General features: G+C 40.2%; 1 protein-coding gene across 1 annotated transcript; it reads right to left on the bottom strand.

Moving 5' to 3' along the window:
• Positions 1 to 6,833: 6,833 nt before the first annotated feature.
• On the bottom strand, positions 6,834 to 22,606 carry LOC117832035 (heparan sulfate glucosamine 3-O-sulfotransferase 6-like). The gene is made up of 2 exons (XM_034710992.1): positions 21,848 to 22,606; positions 6,834 to 7,823 (listed from the first exon to the last, which is right to left on the bottom strand). The coding sequence occupies exons 1-2, from the start codon at positions 22,363 to 22,365 to the stop codon at positions 7,205 to 7,207; spliced, it is 1,137 nt and encodes a 378-aa protein (XP_034566883.1). The 5' UTR covers positions 22,366 to 22,606; the 3' UTR covers positions 6,834 to 7,204.
• Positions 22,607 to 23,078: the final 472 nt, after the last annotated feature.

Here is a 23,078-nt window from a genome sequence, read left to right as displayed (position 1 = left end):
GTGTGCATGTGTGTTCATAAAAAGGCCATTTGTGAAGCCTGGCTTTGCCTGCTGCAGACAGTGCTGTGGTGTGGCCATTCTTAGAAAAAAACCACCAACACGAACAACCTTAGGAAGGACTGAGTCATAGAGAACGCATATGAAATATGGCATCTAAAAGACATAAACTTACATGGCCCGGAAATTAAATGTATGTCTTTTTGGAAGGTAGATGGGGCTACTGTATGTGTGCTCTTGGTGTGTGTACGGCCACCTTGTTTTTATTTCATTTTCAGTTTTCAGTGTTATTTAGTATTCAGTCACTTATATAATGAACACGTGGGTGGGTGGAGATTTATAACGCTATGGTGCAAATAAAGAACCTATTTGCAACTTTTATTGGCCAAACTTGAGGTCTGTAATTCATTCTCTTAGAATAATGAGCAGGGTCTTTGGAAAATGGAAAGAAATCATGCATGAAGGCCAGGTGCAAGCCTATTTCTTTCAGAATGACTGTATGCAGCGTGTTAACATTTTGTTTGAAGAAGCAGGTGTAAGGCAGAGTGGTAATTTTACCATGGAGAATATCGTACGATAGGTTTAACAACTAAATGCAGAATTTGATTTAAACATGTGTCACCAATACAGATGTGTGTAAACTTCCAACAGAGATGGATGTTTCTGAAAGATTTTATTTTGAGAATGTGGTTTAATTTCCATCCATTTGGCATCAGCACCTCATTTCATACCTCATCAACTAACTGCAAGCTTCTCTATAAACTTGGATTTTTCCAATCAAGGCACAATACGCTGACTGGAGCTGGTATAAAAGTTCTCGATCTCATATCCCTAAAAAGTCCCCCAATATATGTTGGGCTAACATGACCATTTAAAAATCCCTCCAACCCAAATTACTCTCTCATCAATTAAAGCCAGAGTCACAATTTAACAAGCTGCTGTGAGGCTGAAACCACAAAGAGGGAAGAAAATCCCCGAACATTTCTTCCCTGAACTGAAGGAGACTGCGGTACGGTCGGAAAATGTGTGGAGTCCTTAGTGTGAACCGTCTTTATTTGTAGAGAAACCACTCTTACACACTAATCCCACTTTTTATCTGCTGTTTAGGAGTTCACCCCCCTTTCCATTCAACACAGCAGCCGTCAGAGCGGCTCATCCCTCCCTCTGAGTGTTTCTGATTAGTCTGCCATGTGCCCATTATTCCCAAACAAGAACCACCGCAAAAAATATACACCCCTTCATCACGCCTAATCTCAAATAGTCACTGTGGTCAGTAACTCAATCCACATTGGATGATTTTTACTCATGCGATGGCAGGAATGGATGGCAGGCATTAAATTGTGGGCTGAAATCTTTAAAAGTTGCATGCCAGGTGATGATAAACAAATTACTATCCCCATGAAGAGGAAGGATAAGAGTTTAATGGATCTCCTATTTATTGTCTTTGCTTTCTTGTTCTTTGAGCAATTGTTGTCCAGAAAAGGCTCAAATTTCTGTAAAAATAAGTTGTCTTTTTGACATGTGGTTTGACTACTGTAGGACAACAGTTAACTTGAGCATCAATCACTTCCTAGCTAACATTACCGTCATGTTTTACTAGCTAACATTACTGTTAGCTAGTAAAACATGACGGACAGAAAAAGATAAAAACGCTAAAGTGCGCCTACCAGTACTAACTGTGGTGCAAAAGTCTATTATGATATCAGATATTGTAGTTTGATTTCCATCCCACATAAATATATCTTTATGGATAACTAAAGCTGCTTCAGGAGAGCCAAAGACAGGGAAGATTGAAATTACTCAGAGATGGACTCCAAAACAGAGATTATTTACAAATCAAGAGCTGACAACAAGAGAACCCTTTGTGAAATATATAGCATACATAAAACATTAACATAATCTCAGTGACGTCACCCACTGGTTTCTGAAAAGGTGCAATGAAGCTCAAAGATGATGTCTCTGTTTTTTCGAAATGCTGACCCAAACTTACTTTCATCTAGACACCAACAAACGGAGGCAAACAGTTATGACACATCCACCTAGAACTTGTACTCTCAATGTAATGAAAAGTGGGCAAGTTGAAAAAACTTCAAACCCTATACAGGTGCCATGAAAAAAAGATGTGAGGTACTGTATAAGTGTCGTGGAATTTCATAGTCTTATATATATGTATGTAAGAATGTTTAACTCTTGTATTCTTCCAGTCTAAGTGTCAGGGGCAGAGTAACTTCTCCTATGTCAGCTGTGGCTATGGGGGAATAGACGAGACAGGGTCAGTGTAGTAATCAAGGTCTCTCCCCCTGTTCCTAATGTTGTGACCAACTTACTGTCTCCAGACTAGAGCACAGCTCTTCTTCCCAATTGTTTTGTTTCCTATTGTCCAAATATGGTTATCTAACTGTAGTGTCATCTTTGTGGGAATAAAGGTACATGCCTTGGGATTTGTCCGATCAGAACTGACTTGGCATTGCACTGCACTCCCCTGCCTGTGTACTGTTATGTTATTTCTCCTTGGCCAAGTTCCACATAAACTATTTCAACGTAAGCCGTCAGAGTCTCCTGAGTCTTCTGTGTCCAGTGTCCAGTGTCCAGTTTATTTATGAATTCCATCACATTAGGTAGCAAAATCATTTGTATACCAGGCTTTAAATATGTTTATTTCCACTTTAAAAATGGGACCCAATTAGGGATTCTTGTCTTTTGGAGCCAGCCTCAAGTTGACCCTTAGGAACTGCAGTTTTTGGCACTTCTGCATTTGATTTATTTCTCAATTTTAGAGATTGTTAATTGGGCAAAATATGTAAACTGGCCGTGCTTAGCATCATTATTATCCTTTTTATCTTTTTAAAAATGGTCTACTGTTTTACTGACACCCCAGGCTGGCTGCTATCCTAAAGTGTTTCAACCAGTAACCTTTATATTATAAATTATATATTTTATATATTGTATTTCATTTGTGTAACAAAAAACCCAGCAACCTTTTATGTAATTTTAAGATTATCTTGGTCTTTTATGTCTTAAGTTTGATGATAGGAAAGTGGACAGAGTAGGAAAAGTGAAGAGAGATTTGGGAACAACGCGGAAAAAGGAAAAGGGCAACAAGTGGGATTGGAACTTATACATAGAGTGCTCAATTTAGATACTGAGCTACACCCAACACACACACACACACACACACACACACACACACACACACACACACACACACACACACACACACACACACACACGCACGCATACACACACACACACACACACAACAACAACAACCTTAATTGGTTCTATATCATCAGTGGATTAGGTGTAAATGCAGTAGCTGCTAATTTGCATTCTAAAAATACATTCTAAAAGTCTTTGAGCTGCTAAGAACCCTTTATAAATCTTTAAGATTAATTTCTTACTTCCCAATCCTAAATAAGATTAATCACTTCAACAGGTGTGCACTAGAAATATAGATCACATGTAAACTGCTATACTGGATAACCCTTTGTTAATTTTGTGCATTTTCATGTACCTGAATATTGATGACAGTCATTAAACATGACTGATTGCTGGTGGTGTCGGTGAATTCTTAAGGGAGCCACAAGCTGAGGTTTCCTGCTCATGAGCTCATCCAGAGCAACACGTGCAAACAGACCAGCAGTGACCTTGTAAGGCTTGTTTGCTTAAATCATAGAGTTGGATGACATTATGTTTTATCAAATACAGCTACAGTAGATCATTTTTATGTTACAACAACATATGTATTTACTTTTGAGGAATGCATTCTCAACTATTGCTCCATTTCCTCTCTTGCTCGCCTCAATTTGATTTCTCACATCATTACAAGTCTCATGCGACAACTGTAGATTATGCCAAACCTCCTGCTGATTTAATGGGACCTAACAACTGGGCTGGTGCTGCCAACCCCGAGGCTGAAGTCTTTCCCAGATGGCAGAATGGGAAATCAGTTATCTTTGATGCCTGCTGCTGGGCTGGTACAGTGAAAAGGCGACAATCACTTTGACTGCTAATACAGAGTAGTAAAAGTTGGCATGATGAAGTGAGCCAAGCAAATTTCAATTTCAGCAAGGTCCGCTGGAAACTCATACCAGAGGTATAAAAAATAGGGAAAATGTGACACGAATTAGAGAAGAAACGATGTAAGGAGAGAGTGAGAAGGTCTGTTGTGGCTTTGTTTGCATGCACATTTGCAGACTAGCATGTTAACACTATGGAGCCACACTTTGTCAGTCACAAACCACTGATATTTCCACAAACAAAGTTCAGTTTTAATCAACTTGATGAACATTTTTGGCCATGCTTCATAAAAAATAAACAAAAAAAGTCTGCAGGCCTTTGAGTCTTTTAGATCTTAAGTGGGCTCCTTTTTCGGTTCCACCAGAGCAGATGTTTTCTTTCCCTTCTTCTATAAAGGACAGTGAGCATGAAAGAGAGGAGCTCTGCTGCTAAATCTGAGCCCAGAGAGGAAGGAGGGGGCTTTCTGAGTGAGCTGACATCTCTTATAATTAAAGGCCACAGCACAAGCAGGCCTCAGACTCTACATGTGGTCGCTCTGCATGGAAGTGGCGAGAGGGAAAAGTAGTGTCAGTGAGACAGAGGAAGAGATGGGAGCGACAGAGGGAGAATGTGACAAAGAGATGGTGGGAGAGGAAGTTCAAGGGCATATCTAAAGCTGAATGAGGATGTGGCAGAAATAGTATGGTTGTCATGGAGCGAATGCATCATAGTCATAGACTGTTCAAAATGTAGTCTTAGTGACGTCAATCATTGGTTCCTGAAGAGGCTGACTGAACCTAACGATCAATCTAGAAACAGGCGAAGAGGAGGGGCTCCCTTAAATCCCCTGGAAAACAGCTGCATCTGTCAGTTAAATCTTAACTCTGATCAAAATGCATCAGTTATAAAAAAAAAAAACATTTCCCTAACCATAAAAAATATGATCTACAGAGACGACAGCAGTTTTTGTACCAGGCTGTAAACATGTTTAATTGTGCTGCTAAAATGGGAATTTTAACATTGGTCCTAATGTAATTGCAGTGGGTTTTTTTTTTTGCTATTTTTGTTTCTGTGTGTGTCTGGAGATCCTACGTGTAACTTTGGTAACATTGTTTATATACGAGATCAGCTGTTAGCAGCCCGTATCATGTCAATGCTAAACGATGCTAGGCCCAATGTTCCCTGCAAGTTGAGGAGAAGGATGCAAGGACAACGTGCTGGTATTGAGGTGCAAGCTAAGAAAATACGACATCGGCATGTCCTTCCACCCACCGTTATGGGGAATGAAAGATCTATCTACGAGCTAACCCAGCACCAGAGTAGCATCATGCTAACAGAACTAACACCGGACATGAACGCCACATTGGAAGGATTTCACCTGCTGTGGGCGGACAGGATACAGGAGAGCAAGACTGAACTAACTGGGGAAGAAGGCCAGCTCAGTCCTTGACCCTGTGGAGATTGTGTCTGAGAGGAGAATTATGGCCAATCTGTCGTCTCTGATGAACATTTCTTTTCTATACCTATTCTTGTTGAAATTCTTGTACTGTACATGTTTTTGTGTGCTGCTGTAACTCCATGAATTTCCCCGTTGTGGGACGAATAAAGGAGTATCTTATCTTATCTTATCTAATGAGGAGTTATTTACTTTTTGGAATCAGCCTCAAGTGGATGCGTGAGGAACTGCAGTTTTTTGCAGCTCTTACAGTGGTTTCAATTTTCAATAGCAGAAGTTGTCGCCCCAAAACACACTAATGTGGAATAAATAGGCACTACCATTTTCAGCCAGGGCCTGAAACTGTAGAAAATGTCCGTTGTTACCTAAAAACCTTACATTTCAGCATGTCAGATGTTCCTTTTAGAGCCATTTGTCCAGCAGAGTGGTGAAGGTACTTTATGCTGATTTTGTATAGTGCACTGAAGATGGTTGAGTATGAACATTTTTGGCGACCATATATTCTAAAAGTTATCTTATACATTCTTTAAAATTTGCTGTTTTGTTTAATTTGCTGACACACTGGTAAAGTGTTGATCATCCTGATGGTGTCCGGGCTCTCACTGCCCATCAAATCATTCAATCTTCATGCTTGGGTTATTGGGGACATTACGTAGATTTTGTTACTTATCAGCAGAGGAAGGAATATTGGAATCAGGACATAAGGGGGTAGGTTTTCCCACTGAGCTCCTACCTTTTCATTATAATAAAAGTATCTTGTGGTTAGGCTAAAAGTATTCACCACAATTAAAATTTGTTATACATTTAAATCAGGTGTACCCTTCTCCCCACACTTGCACATCACTATAACATGTTGAGAAATCAAAACTTGACAGGCCAGTTCATCATTTCAGATAAAACTTTACTTCACAACACAAAAAATCAGAGTCAGAAATAAGGTTTCATACACACCACTGTGCTTTGTTTACTTTAGACATGAAGTAAGGGAATACAGTTAGCTTCTCTCCACGGCGATGGAAACAGAAGAAATATCTACTTACACCTAAAATGGAATGTGTGTATGTTCCTGGTCGTTTGATATTTACAGATGAGGTATCTTTGGTATATCAAAGGCATTGTACGGAAGAGTATCCTGCATAAAACAAAGATATAGCATTTTAACATATTAAATATTTATAAAACAGAAATATAAATGCAGTCAAAGTAACACTGCTCATAATTAAAAAGAAATAGTGGTTTATCATAGAGTATGACATTTTTTTCAATGTCCTGTCTAGAAAAAAGAAGTTTGGTGTTTTACCATCTCATGTAATAAATATATTTCTTTCATAAAAGAAAGCAGAATCTGTTGTCTTTTAAATCAACAGTTATTATAAATATCAGCTTATTTCATAAAAACAGAAAGAAGTCAAAATTAAATCTGAAGGTTTTTGCTCTCCCTTTGGTTTTTGTTTACAGCTCAATTCAAACATTGACATACAAGCCAGAAAATGGTTTAATCGTCTAATAATTAAGCCATTAACTTTTCATATATTGGCAGCTCTGAGTCCACGTTGGCGTCTCTTCCACAACAAAAAGTGACAGCTCAGGTGTCGCATGTCAGCTGGTGTCCAAAAAGACAAATAAAGCCTCTGGACTCAATATTCCTCTACCCTGTCCCTGAGAGAATTCGCCTCATGGAGCATCATAACGTCAATTTCTCCAGAAGACAGAACAGACTCAGATCCTGGCTTTTATCTGGGCTAATCTCTGTCAGTCCCAGCCAAAGTCTTGTCCGCTCATCTGGTAAAAGTGGTGGTTAAAGGGCCTGTAAAAGTCTCTGAGTCTCTGCAGGACCTCAGAGGGAATCTGAGGATGGGGTCTGCCTTTAGACTTTCCAAGACAGCGAGGCCTGCTGCTCCCCTCAGGCTTCTTCAAGCAGGGGAAGCCTTTGGTCTGGTTGAAGTAGAAGTGTTTGTCTGAAACAACCCGTTTCAGGCCCAAGAAATCCTGCACACGACCCATCTCCCCAGCCGGATCAGACACAAGCCGCTCACCGCTGACAAACAGAAAATGAGACAAGGGGAAGTGCTGGAGCCAGTTCTCCAGGTGCTTGGCATAGAGGCCGATACGAACAGCGCTCCACGTGGTGTCAATCAGACCTGTGGAGGAGTTTTTCAAAGCCAGGTTTTGAAAAGATGGAAGACCCGGGTTTTTGGACAGAGTCTGAGTGTAGTCAGATACAGCCCTTGTCACAGGGTCCCTGACCACCACAATGAGCTTGGTTTGGCAGTTCATGGTGCAGACACGGCCCGGAGCCTCCTTTGTGACGAAGTAGCTGGGGGTCTTCTCCATGGTTATTTGGCCATCAAGTGTCCGAGGCATCAGGGTCCTAAATGACAAGAAGAAAAATGACTTTAGATTACCATAAGGCCACTTTGGGCAGCTGAACAAGATAAAAAACGCATAACACTGAAAACACTTTTAAACACTTAAAATCCTAACCATATAGGCTAAGATGCAGGCAACAAGTGGCCTGTATGCAACCACCACAATGCAGTATATAAAGTGAAAGACAATTGAGCCATTGTTTGCAGCAGCACTGATGCTTTTACACAAATAAAGTTCTTAACATATGAATAAAAACAAGTCAACCAATTTTCAGTAGGGATTTTAATTCAACAGGATCCTTAAAAACATAACAAGTGAGCATTATTAAACATTTTAAAGGCAATCGTTCTTTTAAGAAACAATAGAAGGCATGGGATTTGTGCATTACTCTAATGGCAATATGTGTTGAAAAAATAGCCAATGTGCTATGACACTAGAGATGACTTAAACACAGCATAAGTTTTTCTTTGATGTTGCTATGTAAAGTAACAGCATTTTATTTCTGAAGAAAATCCCACACTGTGCTTCAGATGTTTAAGAAAGACAGTTGAATACAAATAAATCACCGAGTTCACATTCTTCATAATAACCCCTTTACAAGATGGAACAAAATAAACACTTAGTTGCAGTTATATGTGTGCATGAACAGTATATCAAATTTGTATCCAATATTCACTGTTCTTTTAGCTCTGTTTTGGTCTCCACCAAACCCTTAAGAAAAGAAACTAAAACTGAAGCTTCAGCTGTTCCTGTTGGACCATATATAAATAATGAGTAATGCGCCTTTAAAAAAAACATACCCTAAAATCTTCTAGTTTCCTTTTCCTTCAAATTTCGTAAAACTGCACCATAAAGGTTTGGTTCTCCCAGTGTGACTTTGTCCTTCCAAGGAGAGAACTGAAACCTCACCCAAAGTCCCACTCAACTGACTGCAGTTTAAAGGGACATCAAGAGATAATGTAAACACATTACAAAGAAGAAACATTAAAGCAACCTCAAAATCTGTGATTAAAGCCTTTTACACTAAAGTGTGTTTATGCACCCGGGCCCCAGACAGCCAATCTTGAGTCTTTCTGTAAGGCCCGTGCAGCAGAACCATCCACTCACTCTTTGCCTGATGAGTCAAAACCACAAAGCCTCAAGAACCACTTAACAGCAATTTCCTACAGGCACCCCTCCTCTTCTTCCTGCAGGAGCAAAGTGAACCCCCCTTACCACCCTTACCTCCTTTACAGGCTCTTACAACAGCCCAAACAGACCAAAACAGAGCAAAATCTACAGGAAGTGCAACCAGGATGGCGAGCGGCTGAGCTCAGTGTGTAAAAACATGTGGCTGCAATGTGGAGAGATGGTGAGTGGAGTATGCAGTTCAAAAGATGTGCTCATTATGTGCTATTTGCAAAGATTAATTTCACATGGCAGTCAGTGTATATCAATCTATCCTCTTAACCTATAATTGCTAATCCACATACAGTACTTATCTGCTTATTTTCTACCTTTAAACTTTTTTTTTCCATCGCAGTTTTTTATAATTCTTCATAAATTGTGTGCACCTGTTGTCCTATAAACTCTTTGTTTGCCCTGCCTGCAGTCACACACACACACACACACACACACACACACACACACACACACACACACACACACACACACACACACACACACACACACACACACTGCTTTCATTTCAGCTCTGTCTGGCACACAGGCATTGTGGGCAATGTGGGATTCAACAGATCCGGCATTTGTTCGTTATACATCTGACAATGACAAACTGCATCTGGCAAAATCACGGTGGGTTTGGATTTTTAGAAACAAATTGTTTTGCATGAGAGACAGAGAATGAGCAATGGATAAAACAGCAAATGTATTGTGTGTTGTTCCTGTCACTGTTTTACTGGAAACTAAGAGCTTTCATGTGGTTTCGTATAAAACCAACATGTGATGTGTCTGTGTGCTTTATTTGTTTCATATTGAAGACACGAAGCTAACCAGAACTACTGATTACTGATGGACATCCAAGGAAATTTACTTTTGGTTACTCTAGTGAGATTTTCTGTGGTAAATCATTGAGGCCATGATTATTAAGAAGCAAAACAGATTTGTTTGCTACCTTGTTTGCTAGCTTACTTGTGCTAGTTTCCCCCAACTTTCCGACCATGAACTCCTGACATTTTTTAGATTATTTCAGGACATTCAGACCCTGATATTTTCAGAAACTTGGTCCTCACACATGGGCCTCACTGCAGGGGATTATCTGTGTTGGGCATGCTCTCACAACTTGATACTAGGGATGCACTGATCCTACTTTTTAGGTCCCGATACCGATATGGATGGACTTTGGTATCTGCCGATACCGATACTAGCCGATCCGATCCCGGTGGTCGGAAATATAACTTTGGCACCCCGCCCAGGTATCATTTGTGTGCGGGAAACACACTAAAACTAGAATCATGACACAAAATAATGCAAACGAGCTGACTTGTTAAGGTAGGCTGGAGTTCAAGTGGAGCAGTGTCAGAAACATTATTAACATGATGGTGAACTGTACCTTGGTTCCAAGTGCTAAACCAGAGGTGGAATCCCTTTATTTCAAGGATCCGGAACAATTAAATTCAATAACCTGTCCATTTTTTCACACTTTGAATCCATTAATAGAGGGTTTTTTGCTTCTTTGCAGTAGGCTACAGCTGACGTAAACTTCCTCCTTTGGGCTTCCATTATATTTTTCAGCAAGACTGCCATCCGTCGAAACATTACCACTGCTTTACGGTTGAGTTGTTAGCAAAACAAATGAGACATGCACCTAAACTGCAGAGCCTATGTAGTTATCCTTCATCATGCTCCACCGGGCAAAAATGCACAGACCAGCCAGCGCTGATGACGTAGGAGACGCACATGGCTGTTGTAAACACAGAAAAGCATAGAACTGAGATGAATAGATCTGCCATATGGATCAGCACTATATATCGGCCCCTTGTCACCGATACCGATCTAGCTTTTTGAGTCCGATCCGGCCGATATACGATACCAGTATCGGATCGGTGCATCCCTACGTTGTTTAGTTTAAGTCAAGGGCAGCGGGTACAGCACAGGAGGAGAAGGGGTCTTCCAAAGGGTTGGCTGTTTCTCTGTTTACATCATTACATCATGTGTGAAGAGGTTTCCACAATACAAACACAACACACAACTATGCTTTGATCAGTTCACTGATTTCTTGCAGATGTTGATAAGGGGTTGGAAGGGAAGAGTCAGGATAGGGGTAGCAGTTCAGCTAAGTGGCTTAAGTGCATGCCCGATGTATAGTGGTTGTGGTACCCATTGCACGGCTCCCTAGTTTACCTCAGTCTCAATCTCTTGCTGCATACTCTCTGCCCCCTACATTCCTAATCTCTTTTCAGCTGTCCAGTCAGGTAAAGACTAAAATTCCCCCAAATAATAACTTTTGAAAAAGTCTGGATAAAGTCCTGTAAAATGTATTTTCAGTTTGCGTTCAAACATCCCTATCTGGGTAAAACTGAGGAAATTTTCCAGAACTTTGCGCATGTGGGAAAAGGACTGCATTCTTACAAAGTATACATTAATATTTAATTTTAAGTCCCCCCTTTTACTTAAAGTGAAGATATTTCAATCCATCCCATTAAATGATCCCCATAATAAAAGACCATTAATTGATTATCATCCAGCTTCAAGAGCTGCAAATGGCCTTTCACTGCCTGTCTGTCCCGATTATCTGTGTCTGATCAATATGTCTGTCTCCATATGACAGATTGTTCTGTGTGTGTGTGTGTGTGTGTGTGTGTGTGTGTGTGTGTGTGTGTGTGTGTGTGTGTGTGTGTGTGTGTGTGTGTGTGTGTGTGTGTGTGTGTACCTTCACCTTCATGAAGCCTGTGTGTTTACTCGCCTGTGCACAAACACACATGCAGCACAGAGGTGTCAGTGTTTACTGAGGAGAAACTGAGCGCTTGCCTCTGGCTCTGTCCTCTCCTCTCTCATCCATACTCTTGGATTTGTCCTTCACTTCTTCACACAAGTGTCACTCTAGTAATTGACCATTAGTTGTCTTTCCATATTCATGAATAGTTAATGAATTGTGGCTTTTCCTCTTCTCTCTCCTCTCACCAGGTCCTGATCTCCCTCATCACAATCTGTCTCATTATCCGACAATCAATAAAAGCCATTTTCTATCATAAATCTGATCCTGTCTGTGGTTTCAGCAGAAACTGTAAACACGTCAGGGATGATTAATCTCATGTCAGTTTTGTCATATATGTAAATCTGCTGTGTTTTGCATGATTTACAAAAACAAAATATACTTTAACTTTGGTAAAAATACCTTAATTTATTCTGTTTTTGCATGCAACTCAAGAAAGGCATGAGCATGTTTTCTATTTAGCCCAGTTTTGGAAAGCCTTGCTTACTAGCCACATTAGCCTGAACTCCCTGCTGTTCAGAGGATGTAGCACATTTCTTCCCTAAAGTGCTACAGCGCTGATTACAGTACTGATATGTTGAGGCAGTCTGGATCAGATGATTAAATACCAACTGGAAAACACGGATGTGGGTAGGAAACTTCCTGCCCCCAAGATTATGGGCTCTCCCGCTGAAGGCCTGCAGCTCCATCCCCTGTAGTGTGCTAACAAAAGGCATTCAGCTCAGAGAGTAGATACGGTCATGGACAAAGAGATCCTTAAAACCAAATCATTGTGTCATTTCATAAAGAAAAGTAGAACTTATAAATTCCATTGGTTGTCATAATCACTTTCTGGGCCATCTTTGTTAAGTACTGACTTTCTTAAGGAGACTTTTGCATCCCCAAACCCTTTCATAGCTGAGACTTCATTAATGAGGCAGCGGAAAATCAAGGCTGTAAAAATGAGAGAGAGAGAGAGAGAGAGAGAGAGAGAGAGAGAGAGAGAGAGAGAGAGAGAGAGAGAGAGAGAGAGCAAACAACAAACTGAGAGAAAACATTTCCCAGCAGAGGGTTACAGGAGGAGCCTGAGGGTCATGGATGGCCTGTCAGGCTGACAGGATGAGTTCAATCTATGCCTTGATGCATTGGATAAAAAAATGCGTCAGTTTTTCCTCTAAAACAACCAAACCAACTACAAAAAAAAAAACAAAGCAGGGATAAGATAGATAGCAAAGGTTTTTTACATAGATAGCTCTGAGAAAATATTTTACTTGATAATAAGTGAGTCATCATAAGACAGTGCCAAGATATCTGTTTTCTGCTATTTAAGGAAGTGACATCTCAGGGAAGGCTCCATTAGTGTTGAACAATATATACATGTTTGGGAGCGACCAAAACATCCAGATTTTTTTTTTTTTTTTCAAAGCAACACGCATATTACAACATGGCTCCTTAGCAGAAGTCAAGGTGCTAAACTGGCCTGCATGCAGTCCTGACTTGTCACCCAATGAAACATTCGGGGCATCAGGAAAAAAATATGCCAAAGAAGACCCTGAGCAGACGAAATCCTATTTCCAGCAAGAATGGGTCAACATTTCCCTTTCAAACTCCATAAACTGGTCTCCTCACTTCCCAAACATTTACAGTGCTGTTAAAAGAAGAGGTGATACAACACCACTCCTGTCCCAAATAAATACATTTTTCTAGAGCTTCAAACTACTGTTTTCACTTTAACTTTTGTGGACCATATTAAAAAAGCATTGAGTCCCCCATGATAGAACGCAAACAGACCAATGACTGATGATGTGATACCACCAAAGACACATCATTGTCTGTGGAGCTCTGAGGCTGAATGCCGCTATACTGTCTGCATGTTCTTTGTCTGATCAGAAACCTGAGCGAAGCCATGAGGCCTCCAAGCATCATGGATGCTGAAGTTGGAAAGAAACACAAATTATCATGCATGTAAAAAAAAAGGCAGCCTGAGGACATGCTGAGACAGAGCAATTTTACAAACAATATTTCTTAAAAGGCAGTGACACAGTCACTCACACGCACACACCGAACACATAAACACTTGTAAGTCACAGCCTAGAGGTGAATTCCCAAGGCTTTAGGGACACACAGAGAGACGGTAGATGGTTTGATCCCTACAGGAAACCACATGGCAGGCATTAAGACTGTTCCTTAAACATTCATTTCAATAAATTGTTATTGAAAAAAAAATTCTGGTGAATAATGATGCAGTAATGGAGGGAGAGGAGGGTTTTCTCGACAGGAGGTTAGCTAAAGTGTTGCTCTTCCACAGAGTCAGAAGTGTTTTAAATTATCATCCGTAGTGGTTTACAGCAGGGTACCAGAGCACTGAGCTCAAGTGTGTGTATACGTGTGGGGGTTGGGTTGAGTAATAGGGGTAATATCTTGTAGGAGTGTGTGGGCTTCTCTCTGGGCACCCCCTTGCTCACCCTGTCAGGATTTTACTGTGCATAACCATCCAATCATTATACATTATCCCTTACAAACCTAGAATCTAGAAAACACCAGCAAGGTTTGATTTGAATTAGTCAGACTTTTTGTAAGGGACATAATATGTGGTCAAACAAAGCCTATTGAAGTAAGACCTTCAGATTTAGTGCTGATATTGATATGATGATATGCAAAGGATGATTTTGGCTCTCTTAGATTTTTATTAAAAATATCCAACTTGCTATTTTATTAATTCAGGTTAAATTTAAACTACGTAGGTGTTGAGTATGATACCATCGGACAATAGATGTTTTTTATCTTCCCATCTCTCCATTGGACCCTCCCCTCTGTTTTCTACATTATGTGATTCTTCTCTTGGACTAGCACAACTGAGCATGACTACCAACTACCTGAAACATTTCCTCTTGGCAAACTGAAACCAACCAGGATTTCTAAACACTGAATTTTTCTCACTAGCCAACTGCAGTCCATTGCGAAAAGCGTCACGGCTGAAACGTCCCCAAAATTTTACAGTCGTCCCTTCATGCACCACAAATAATTTTAATCTCAGCCATATGGGGTGTGAGTGCGAGCCTTTACAATCCTTATAGCACCACCTAGACCCGACTCCAGCCAAAACCCACCATTAAAACACAATACGGCTAAAAAACTACAGAGACCACTTCCTGGTCTGTTACACCAATCAGTCGTGTTGAGCTTCTATCATTAATGACCTCAGGGCTCGACATCGAACGAGGTGTAGGGAAAATCACCCTCGCTGTGGAAAAAGTTGCAGCATGCAGACTAGAGTTCACTTTTATTTAGAGTGACGAACATGAGGCATAGTTTGAATCCTGAAGTAACAAACATGCATAAATGCAGCACTGTAAGAAAAGCTGAGAACTTACTAAAAAAAAAGTAACAGTCTGCAAAGCTTTTTTGAGTTTCCTCAACTTAGGGCTGAGTGTGTATCAACCTATCAACTTGGTGTGAGAAGTTTATTCAAAGTTCTGTCTTAAATTTGCCAAACATGACATCACTAATATGAAACAGTGTTACATAGACTGAAAACATTTAAAAACTTTAAAGCAGTGTGTAGTTCTGGTGTAAAGAGTTTGTGTTGACAGATGTTTTTGCTGGTAAAAGCTTGACACCTTGAGGATCTTACTTATCATGCATTACAGGAGCTGCTTGTCCTCAAAATCTACTGCCACTTTACCGATGGTAGGGCTGAGCAGTTTCAATCTATCTGACTGCTAGGTCAATACTGCACACTGTAACTTTAAATTGAATGAACAACTTATGACTACACTTCAATTTTTTAGAAAGCTCAGCCATTTTGAAAGTTATTTCTTCAGCTACTTGTGAAAAAAATGTTTGGATAACAAACTTGAAGTTGGGCATTTTCAAGTTTAGGATGACATCAAGTTACTGTGCAGCACGTCTCCATGAATGATCAAGTGCTATCTATATATATTACATTTCCTTTCAATTGTTTCAATATTAAAGATGAGAAACATTACATAAGTGTATTACGGAGCCCCTAGAGTGACATGTGCAGAATTTTTTTTTTTTAAGTATCTAGTGCGCACGAGATACTTTCTCGTGCTAAATCAGGCTAAATCAGTTCTTCAGTATAATGTTCAAATTAAAGGAATTAAAGCACTTTCATATGCAAGTAAACGAACGTCAGACTGATCAATAATACAGTAACGGGCTGAGGATAAAACGTTTGCAGAGACGTCAGCAGATAGGCTACCCATTGTAACAAAGGATCAAACATAGTCCTCATTCAATAACTGCCTAAATGCGGGATGATATCGACTAGTCTTGGTCTCGGTGCGCTCTGGTCTCGGTGCGCTCTGGTCTCAGGCATGGCTAAAGGGATCGCTTCACAACCACATACCCTGGAATCTACACTATGATTGGCTGCATAGGAGTGAGACATCTGATTGGTTACAGACATTGCCCTGCAGTCTCAAAATTTCCATTCATAAATGCAGTGAGGTTCACAAATTACAAACAGTTCGTAAATGCAGACTGAACAGTCCGTATATAAATGTAACAAGATACAAAGCAGCCCAAGGTTGAAATAAAGCTCAACTAACTGATGTACTGTCATTTTTAGATTGAAACTGGTTGATCTCCAGTGCTAACTTGGTATCTCGTGCGCACGAGAAAGTATCTGGTGCGCACGAGAAAGTATCTGGTGCGCACGAGATACTTACCAAAAAAAAATTCTGCACATGTCACTTTAGGGGCTCCGTAGTACATAGAGTCTTTAGACAGTAGTAATCTATTTGTACAGAACTGTCCTTTCTATTTCATGCAGTCTAACAGGCAGTAGATATGTGCTGTATTTATTTCAGTTCATTATAGTTAAATAATCTAAATTTATCCTTAAAGTATTTTCATTTACATGTTTTACATTGTGGCTCCTCAGTAAAAATCAAGAGGTCAAAGGATATTTTGATCTTGGTAGATGTGATTGTCATAAAACATTTGACAAAGGAAGTCAAATGAAATTGATTATTTGTTCTTCATACTTGTGAGGTTTAAAAGTCTAGATTTAAAAGCACATTTTGCTATCTTTACTTTTCACCTTCAACAAAATCTAACTAACTGACTTGATGTATTTTGCAACGAAGCATATAAAAATGTGACTCTACCAAACTCCAAACACCAGTATAATTCCCTCTTGGTTTAACCCTTTGTCCCCATTCAAGGTTCCTTGTTGTGGAATTCTCTTTTAAAGGGCCAGTATGATTTGTTCTTGTCACCTGCCGACCTTATAGGATTTACACTGTACTTTAATAGCCATCCAATCAGGCATGGCCTTTGGTGTCAAGACTGTAGGTCAGCTAATTGACAAGCTTTCAAAATATTGATGTTTCTTATGTGGTGGACTGGCTTTTAACTTCAAATAGAAATGAGCAACGATCTTTATATAAATCAGACATATAAAGAGATGAATAATTTGGATCCTAGGACGTTATTTTGGAAGCAAAGCAGAAAATAACCCAATTATTCCATCTACAAGGTCTATATTTGTATAACAATGGCTTGTTGTCTAACAGGTAAACAACAAATTTCCTCATTTCAATATCATCAAGAACCAATAAAAAATAAGATTTAACTCATGGATTACTCATCCCACCATGTCATAGTAACAAAATCGTGACAATCAGAACCACTGTGTCAGACAGCTGAGGTTTTCTGTTTTCTGTGGTGGCTCTTATGGCTCATATAAAACCCATCACTCCATGAAGTCCCCTTAAAGCCATAAAAAGCAACAACACAGAAATTCGTTAAATCTTTGCCTCATTTTCAATGCACAATTTGTGGCTTTTCCATTCTCGTAATGGGCTCAGCTGCACACATGCAAACCAGAAAAAGGGTTTAGGATGGAGAGACAGACTGGGTGGTGAGGACAGAGTGACTGGATCAGATAAAAGAGATGGAAAACACTCATGAATGTGAGCTAAGTTCGTCTCAGACAATGCTGCTGGAACAACTTGTACAGGAGGGCACTGCTGTGTCTGTGAAGTATCTCCAGCATGCAGACCGTCAAAATCTGACAGCAGTGACTACATATATAACTCTCATCCATCTGTTAAATCTCCTACAGTTTGTGCTATTGTAAATGATTGTTTTTTAAAATATGATGTCTTTGAAAAGACTGTTGATCTTCTTCCATTATATCCTGTCCATGCCAACACAAGGGATGTGAGGACTTAATAAGATTCAAGGACTTGTGGTGATCAGATTATTGTACAGCAGAAACAGCATGGAGCATGAAATAAGGTTAAATGTAGGTTACGTCTTTGGACAGGTAGACTGCTTTTCACATGGACACTTTTTGAGGTTGGATTCAGATCTTTGGCCACTTAAAGTTGCTGACAGTTTCTTTGACAAAGAGTATTTCAATATACTTTTCAATCTTTTAGAGGATAGTAGTTGGTTGTAGTCTGCACTCCTGTCTCACAGACTTGTGAGTGCTGAGTGCTGTCCAACTGAAAGAGAGTGTAGGGGGTAGTTTGAGAAGGGCTTTTACACTCCTCCACACTTCATCATCTTCACAGCAACACTTCCTCGTTATGAAGCATGTCTCAGAACTAACCAATCAGAGGCTTGGACTCTTTCCTGGTTAACTTGATAAACACAGAGGAAGATACAGCAAGTTTTTGTCACAACTTCAAAGATGCAGCAGGGAAAAAATATTTTGTATTGTTAGGACTAACCCTTCAAATATTTGTAATTATTTTACTATAAAAAATAAAGTTAAAAAATATGTCTATAGCTTCTCTGAAATATGACAATCAGGGTGGAACATGGATGAGGGTTAGGAGCACTAAAAATTACATTTGGAGGTGTGGCCAACCCAAAAAAATAGTTTTGAGGTTTGACATTTTTGTTTATTCTGACTTTAAATTTTTTACTAGTCCAACCCCCAATAAAAAGAAAAATGTTAAGTGCCTCTAATCTTTTTCCTTGGAAACTTGAGCTGAGTGTCTATATGATTTTTTTTCCAAAGAATTTTAGTTGCCAAGCTAAGGAGGGAAGGCAGAATATAAATTTTTTCATCTGTGGGAGTCATGAGGGTTGGATACTTCTTATGTATGGCATGGAACTAAAAAACAACAAACCATCAATTATACTCTAGGATTATGGCTAAATGATTAACAATTTTCTGATTTGTATATTGATTCTGGCTGATACACAAGGATGCAAAGGTCACACAGAAAGGGAGAGTCGATAAATTAATAAGACAAGTAGGTTGCTGAGATTAATTTGAGGAACCAGTAGAATATTTACATCCATGTGTCTTCAGAAATATGATCCTGTTGACCTGAAAGCTGCAGATGAAGCACGGAGAACTTCAACGAGATGAAATGTCAAAGCTCAGGGCTGATTTTCAGAGCCTGTCATGCACAGCACTGTACTGAATCCGAGCAGGACAATGTGTGTGTGTGTGTGTGTGTGTGTGTGTGTGTGTGTGTGTGTGTGTGTGTGTGTGTGTGTGTGTGTGTGTGTGTGTGTGTGTGTGTGTGTGTGTGTGTGTGTGTGTGTGTGTATGTTTGTGAGTGTGTGTTTGTGTGGTGTTAGCTCCCAGATGTGACAGTGAGTTGACCCTCTGTTCTCTGACAGGCAGGTGGAGGAGGACTTGCTGGTTCCACACGGATGAGTCCTTGCTGTCACTCTGACACACACACAAACACACACACACACACACACACACACACACACACACACACACACACACACACACACACATTTCTGAGCCCCTTGACGTGTCAATGGGTCACTGCTGATGACAGCAAACAGATTTCTCCTGATTCCTCAGCTTCATTCTCAGCAGGAGGAATCATGTTGCAGTGATTTCACTCAGGATCACGTTGCTGCTCGCTCTGTTGTTGTTCTGTTCATACTTTAACTCCTCCCAACCTTCAGTTTCAGCTGAGGTTACCTCTGGCCAGAATCACAAATTAAAAAATCTGGCAAAACATCACTAGAAGACCAAATCCTCAAAAGCTATATTCACAAGCTTGTGATCTGAAATCTTACAATTGGAAGTGAAAATTTCAACACTTAAAAATGCTGGGTTGTTTTTTCATAGCGGCCTCTGAGCCTCTTGTTGCTGCATGTACATATTAGCATCACAACAGAGTTTTACACTGCAATCTGACTCTCTCTTCTTATGTTTTGCTTGATTTTTCAACTTAACCTTATGAAATCATACTCCAGAGAAAATAAGTGGTATGAAACAAATTTGAAAAAAACTTAGAATAAATAATTTATAAACTGATAAACTGATAATTCAACCATATTTTAGTCATTTTTAAGAAACAAACTGAAAAAAAGGTTCTGAATTTAAAATCCCAATGACTGGTTGCCATTATTTGTCTAACATGATTACAAAGTACATATCCCTGTGTTTTATGTGTTGAATATGGCACCTTGTGCAAAAAATATAAATATTAACTAAGAGACAAATCAATAGACTGATTGATAATGAAAAAAAAATATTGGTTGCAGCCAACATTATGACTAAAGTGCCCTTCACAGACCATGTTAGTGTCGTTGCAGTGTTACAGCACCAACAAAACTACAGCATAAAGCCTAACAGCTTTACAGCACCAGCCAGGCTAATTAAAACACACATAAAACATACCCTGCAACACCAGGTCTACCACAGGTATTTACACTTAAAGACATCCTCTTAAGTGAGGGAAGAGTAAGGAAAAAAGAAGCTGTGAGAGAGAGAAAGTGATGTGATGGTTGAGTAGAAGGAGGGAGAGGAATGGGAAAATAAGGGGGGGGAAGTGGTAGAGAAAGACAGCAGGGGAGAGACATCTTGAAGAGGAGGGATACAAACATGCGTGTGTATGTGGTGCATGTGTGTGTTAATGAGGAAAATAAGAGAGGAAGCTTTGCAGCAAGCTAAAATCACCAGCGGTAAAAGTGTTTCCATGTGTCATATGTTCTCACTAAACACACGCAGCCCAGAAGTTTTAAAAAAGCCAAGAGCTGATCTTGAAAATTCTAGACACATCATGCACATCACTTGTTTATCACTGTAATGCTGTCAAACTTTGCTCCTGTGTAGAACCTTTCATGCTCAAAGGTCTGAAATCTTGTTCTGACTCAGGGTCCGCTGTAAACTTAAACTGGGATCTTCTCCAGGAGCTTGGAGAACATCTGGAGATGATTATCCAGACCTTAATCCCTCTTCTTGGGGATCTTAACTAGACCTAAATTACAGCTCTGATCTGCACAAATCAGCTGCTGTCAGAGCTAAAGTAACCTATGAACATTTTATGTGCCTGAAACCATAAAAGTCATTCGTTTTGCAGATATGATCCATTGGGAATTAACTGAATAAGGCAGGTTAATATCCTATATACGTGTAAAACCTATTAGAGTATGTAAACGTAGAAAATGAGATTGTTTATAAAGGATGTAATGTTGAGTTTTATGAATGATGTTTAGATGACTGTCAACATGACGAAGTGTTCCTGGAGTCCCCCACTCGTCTTTTGATCTACAGTGAAGCATGCAGGGAGAATACCGACGTTATATTGATCTGAATATAAGAGCCAGTCAGTGTATGGATGGCTGTGGTCTACTGTTAGGAGACATCAGCACATATGCACGGGTGATCTGACCCTTAAAGCCCCCATACATCATCCCGAACTGTCTGTCTGAGAAGGCATCCAAAACTTTGATTTAAAAATCTATTAATAGTCAAATCCTGTCAATCGTGTTGGACAGAGACAGAGACAGACAGACAGACAGACAGACAGACAGACAGACAGTCAGTCAGTCAGTTACATTTAACACTGCATCAAAAAGGACAGCAAGAATGGACATAAAACGAAAAGAGGCAAAAGGTGACTGACCCACAAAACTAAGCGCAACAGGGCGCACACAAAGTTGCCATGAGAGTGAGACATCAGACACAGTCGTTAGTGCACAGGCAAAAACGAGACCGCAATTAGAATAACCCTAGTAGTAAATTTAGTGTTAGAATAGCAGCTTTAAGCACACAGACTCTACTGGCTTTAAGATGAGAACTGGGATGAAATGCACCCCAAACTTGCGTGCGCACATGTTTATGTGTGAATGTGTTTGTGTATGTTCCCTACCTGTACCACTCCAGTCCTCTGTCATAAAATCTATCGAAGAAGTGAGGCTCTGCTCCCACCGCTCTCACGTCCGGGTGGATGCGGAGAAACTCCAGCAGAGCGCGGGTCCCTCCTTTCTTCACGCCGATTATAATCGCCTGCGGAAACCTTTTGGTCCCAAAAGTGTTGGACACAGGGATGCCGCTGATCTGGGCGCTCTCCTCGGCGTTAAGAATAGGCAGCTGCCCGGGCGCGTCCACCTGTTCTGCGTCCACGGATGCTGCTGTCTGGTTCCGAAGCGAGGGTGCGTCGGGGAGGAGACGCGCCGGAGGTCGCAGGTCGTCCAGGACGCGGCGATTATCGTCCAAAATGTCATAGTCCAAACCTTGCTGGGTGTATAAAGTCCTCGGAGCGGAATCGCAGAATCCAGTGAGGCAGTAGAAGAAGTAGGTGAAGATCAGGACCATGGTAAAGAACACGGAGACTTTGGAGAGCACCTTGCCGAAGTTGAACCTAACTCTGCATCCACTACATCCCATGGGTTGATCTCCTGCTCGATGCCAAAAAAACGAAACGGGGGCAGCATGCTTCTTCCTCCAGCATTGATCGGAGTTAACCTGTTAAATTTATCTTGCAGAGCCTGTTGCGCAAAAGTGAGGAATCCAAAGGAGAGCGTCTGGCACACTGGAGCTGTCAAAAGTGATCTTCATGCTCTCTTTTTGAGAAATGTCCAAGATTATTCCTTTTCACAGAGAAAGTTTTGTCCAGAGATATGAGGGGTTTATTTGAAGGCTTCCAGCCTGATGCGTCTGTACGCTCAGAGGTCTACTAATCTCATTCAAGGTTTCTCCTGTTTTTCCTATACGCCCTTTTTTACTCCACCCCTCCCTCCACACGCTATACACAAGTATGCCTGCATATAGAGGTTGTAAGTTGTAACTGGTGTTTCTTTCTATATGCAAAACAAATATATACTGTATTGTAGGCTATTACTTATTAGAAATTAAGCATTATTACCTCAAATTATGTCCATAAAACCACCTGATGCAAAATAAGTGGAATACACATTTGTGTATTCGAGGTTCAAATGTTGTTATTATGTGTTTTTAATTATGAGTTTAGAAGTCTACATTAGAATGAAGCTTTGTGACATGATAAAAAGACAAACTTGAGTACTTGATTTGGGGCAACAGGCACATCAGTGTTTTCCAAATGAAAGCTGACCCTACAGAGGAAAATCCTCCTTGGCCCT

This window comes from Notolabrus celidotus, chromosome 20 (genome assembly GCF_009762535.1).
Source record: "Notolabrus celidotus isolate fNotCel1 chromosome 20, fNotCel1.pri, whole genome shotgun sequence".
In the NCBI taxonomy this organism is placed as follows: domain Eukaryota; kingdom Metazoa; phylum Chordata; class Actinopteri; order Labriformes; family Labridae; genus Notolabrus; species Notolabrus celidotus.
The sequence above is the reverse complement of the archived record's forward strand: the minus strand, read 5'-3'. Positions and strand labels throughout refer to the sequence as shown.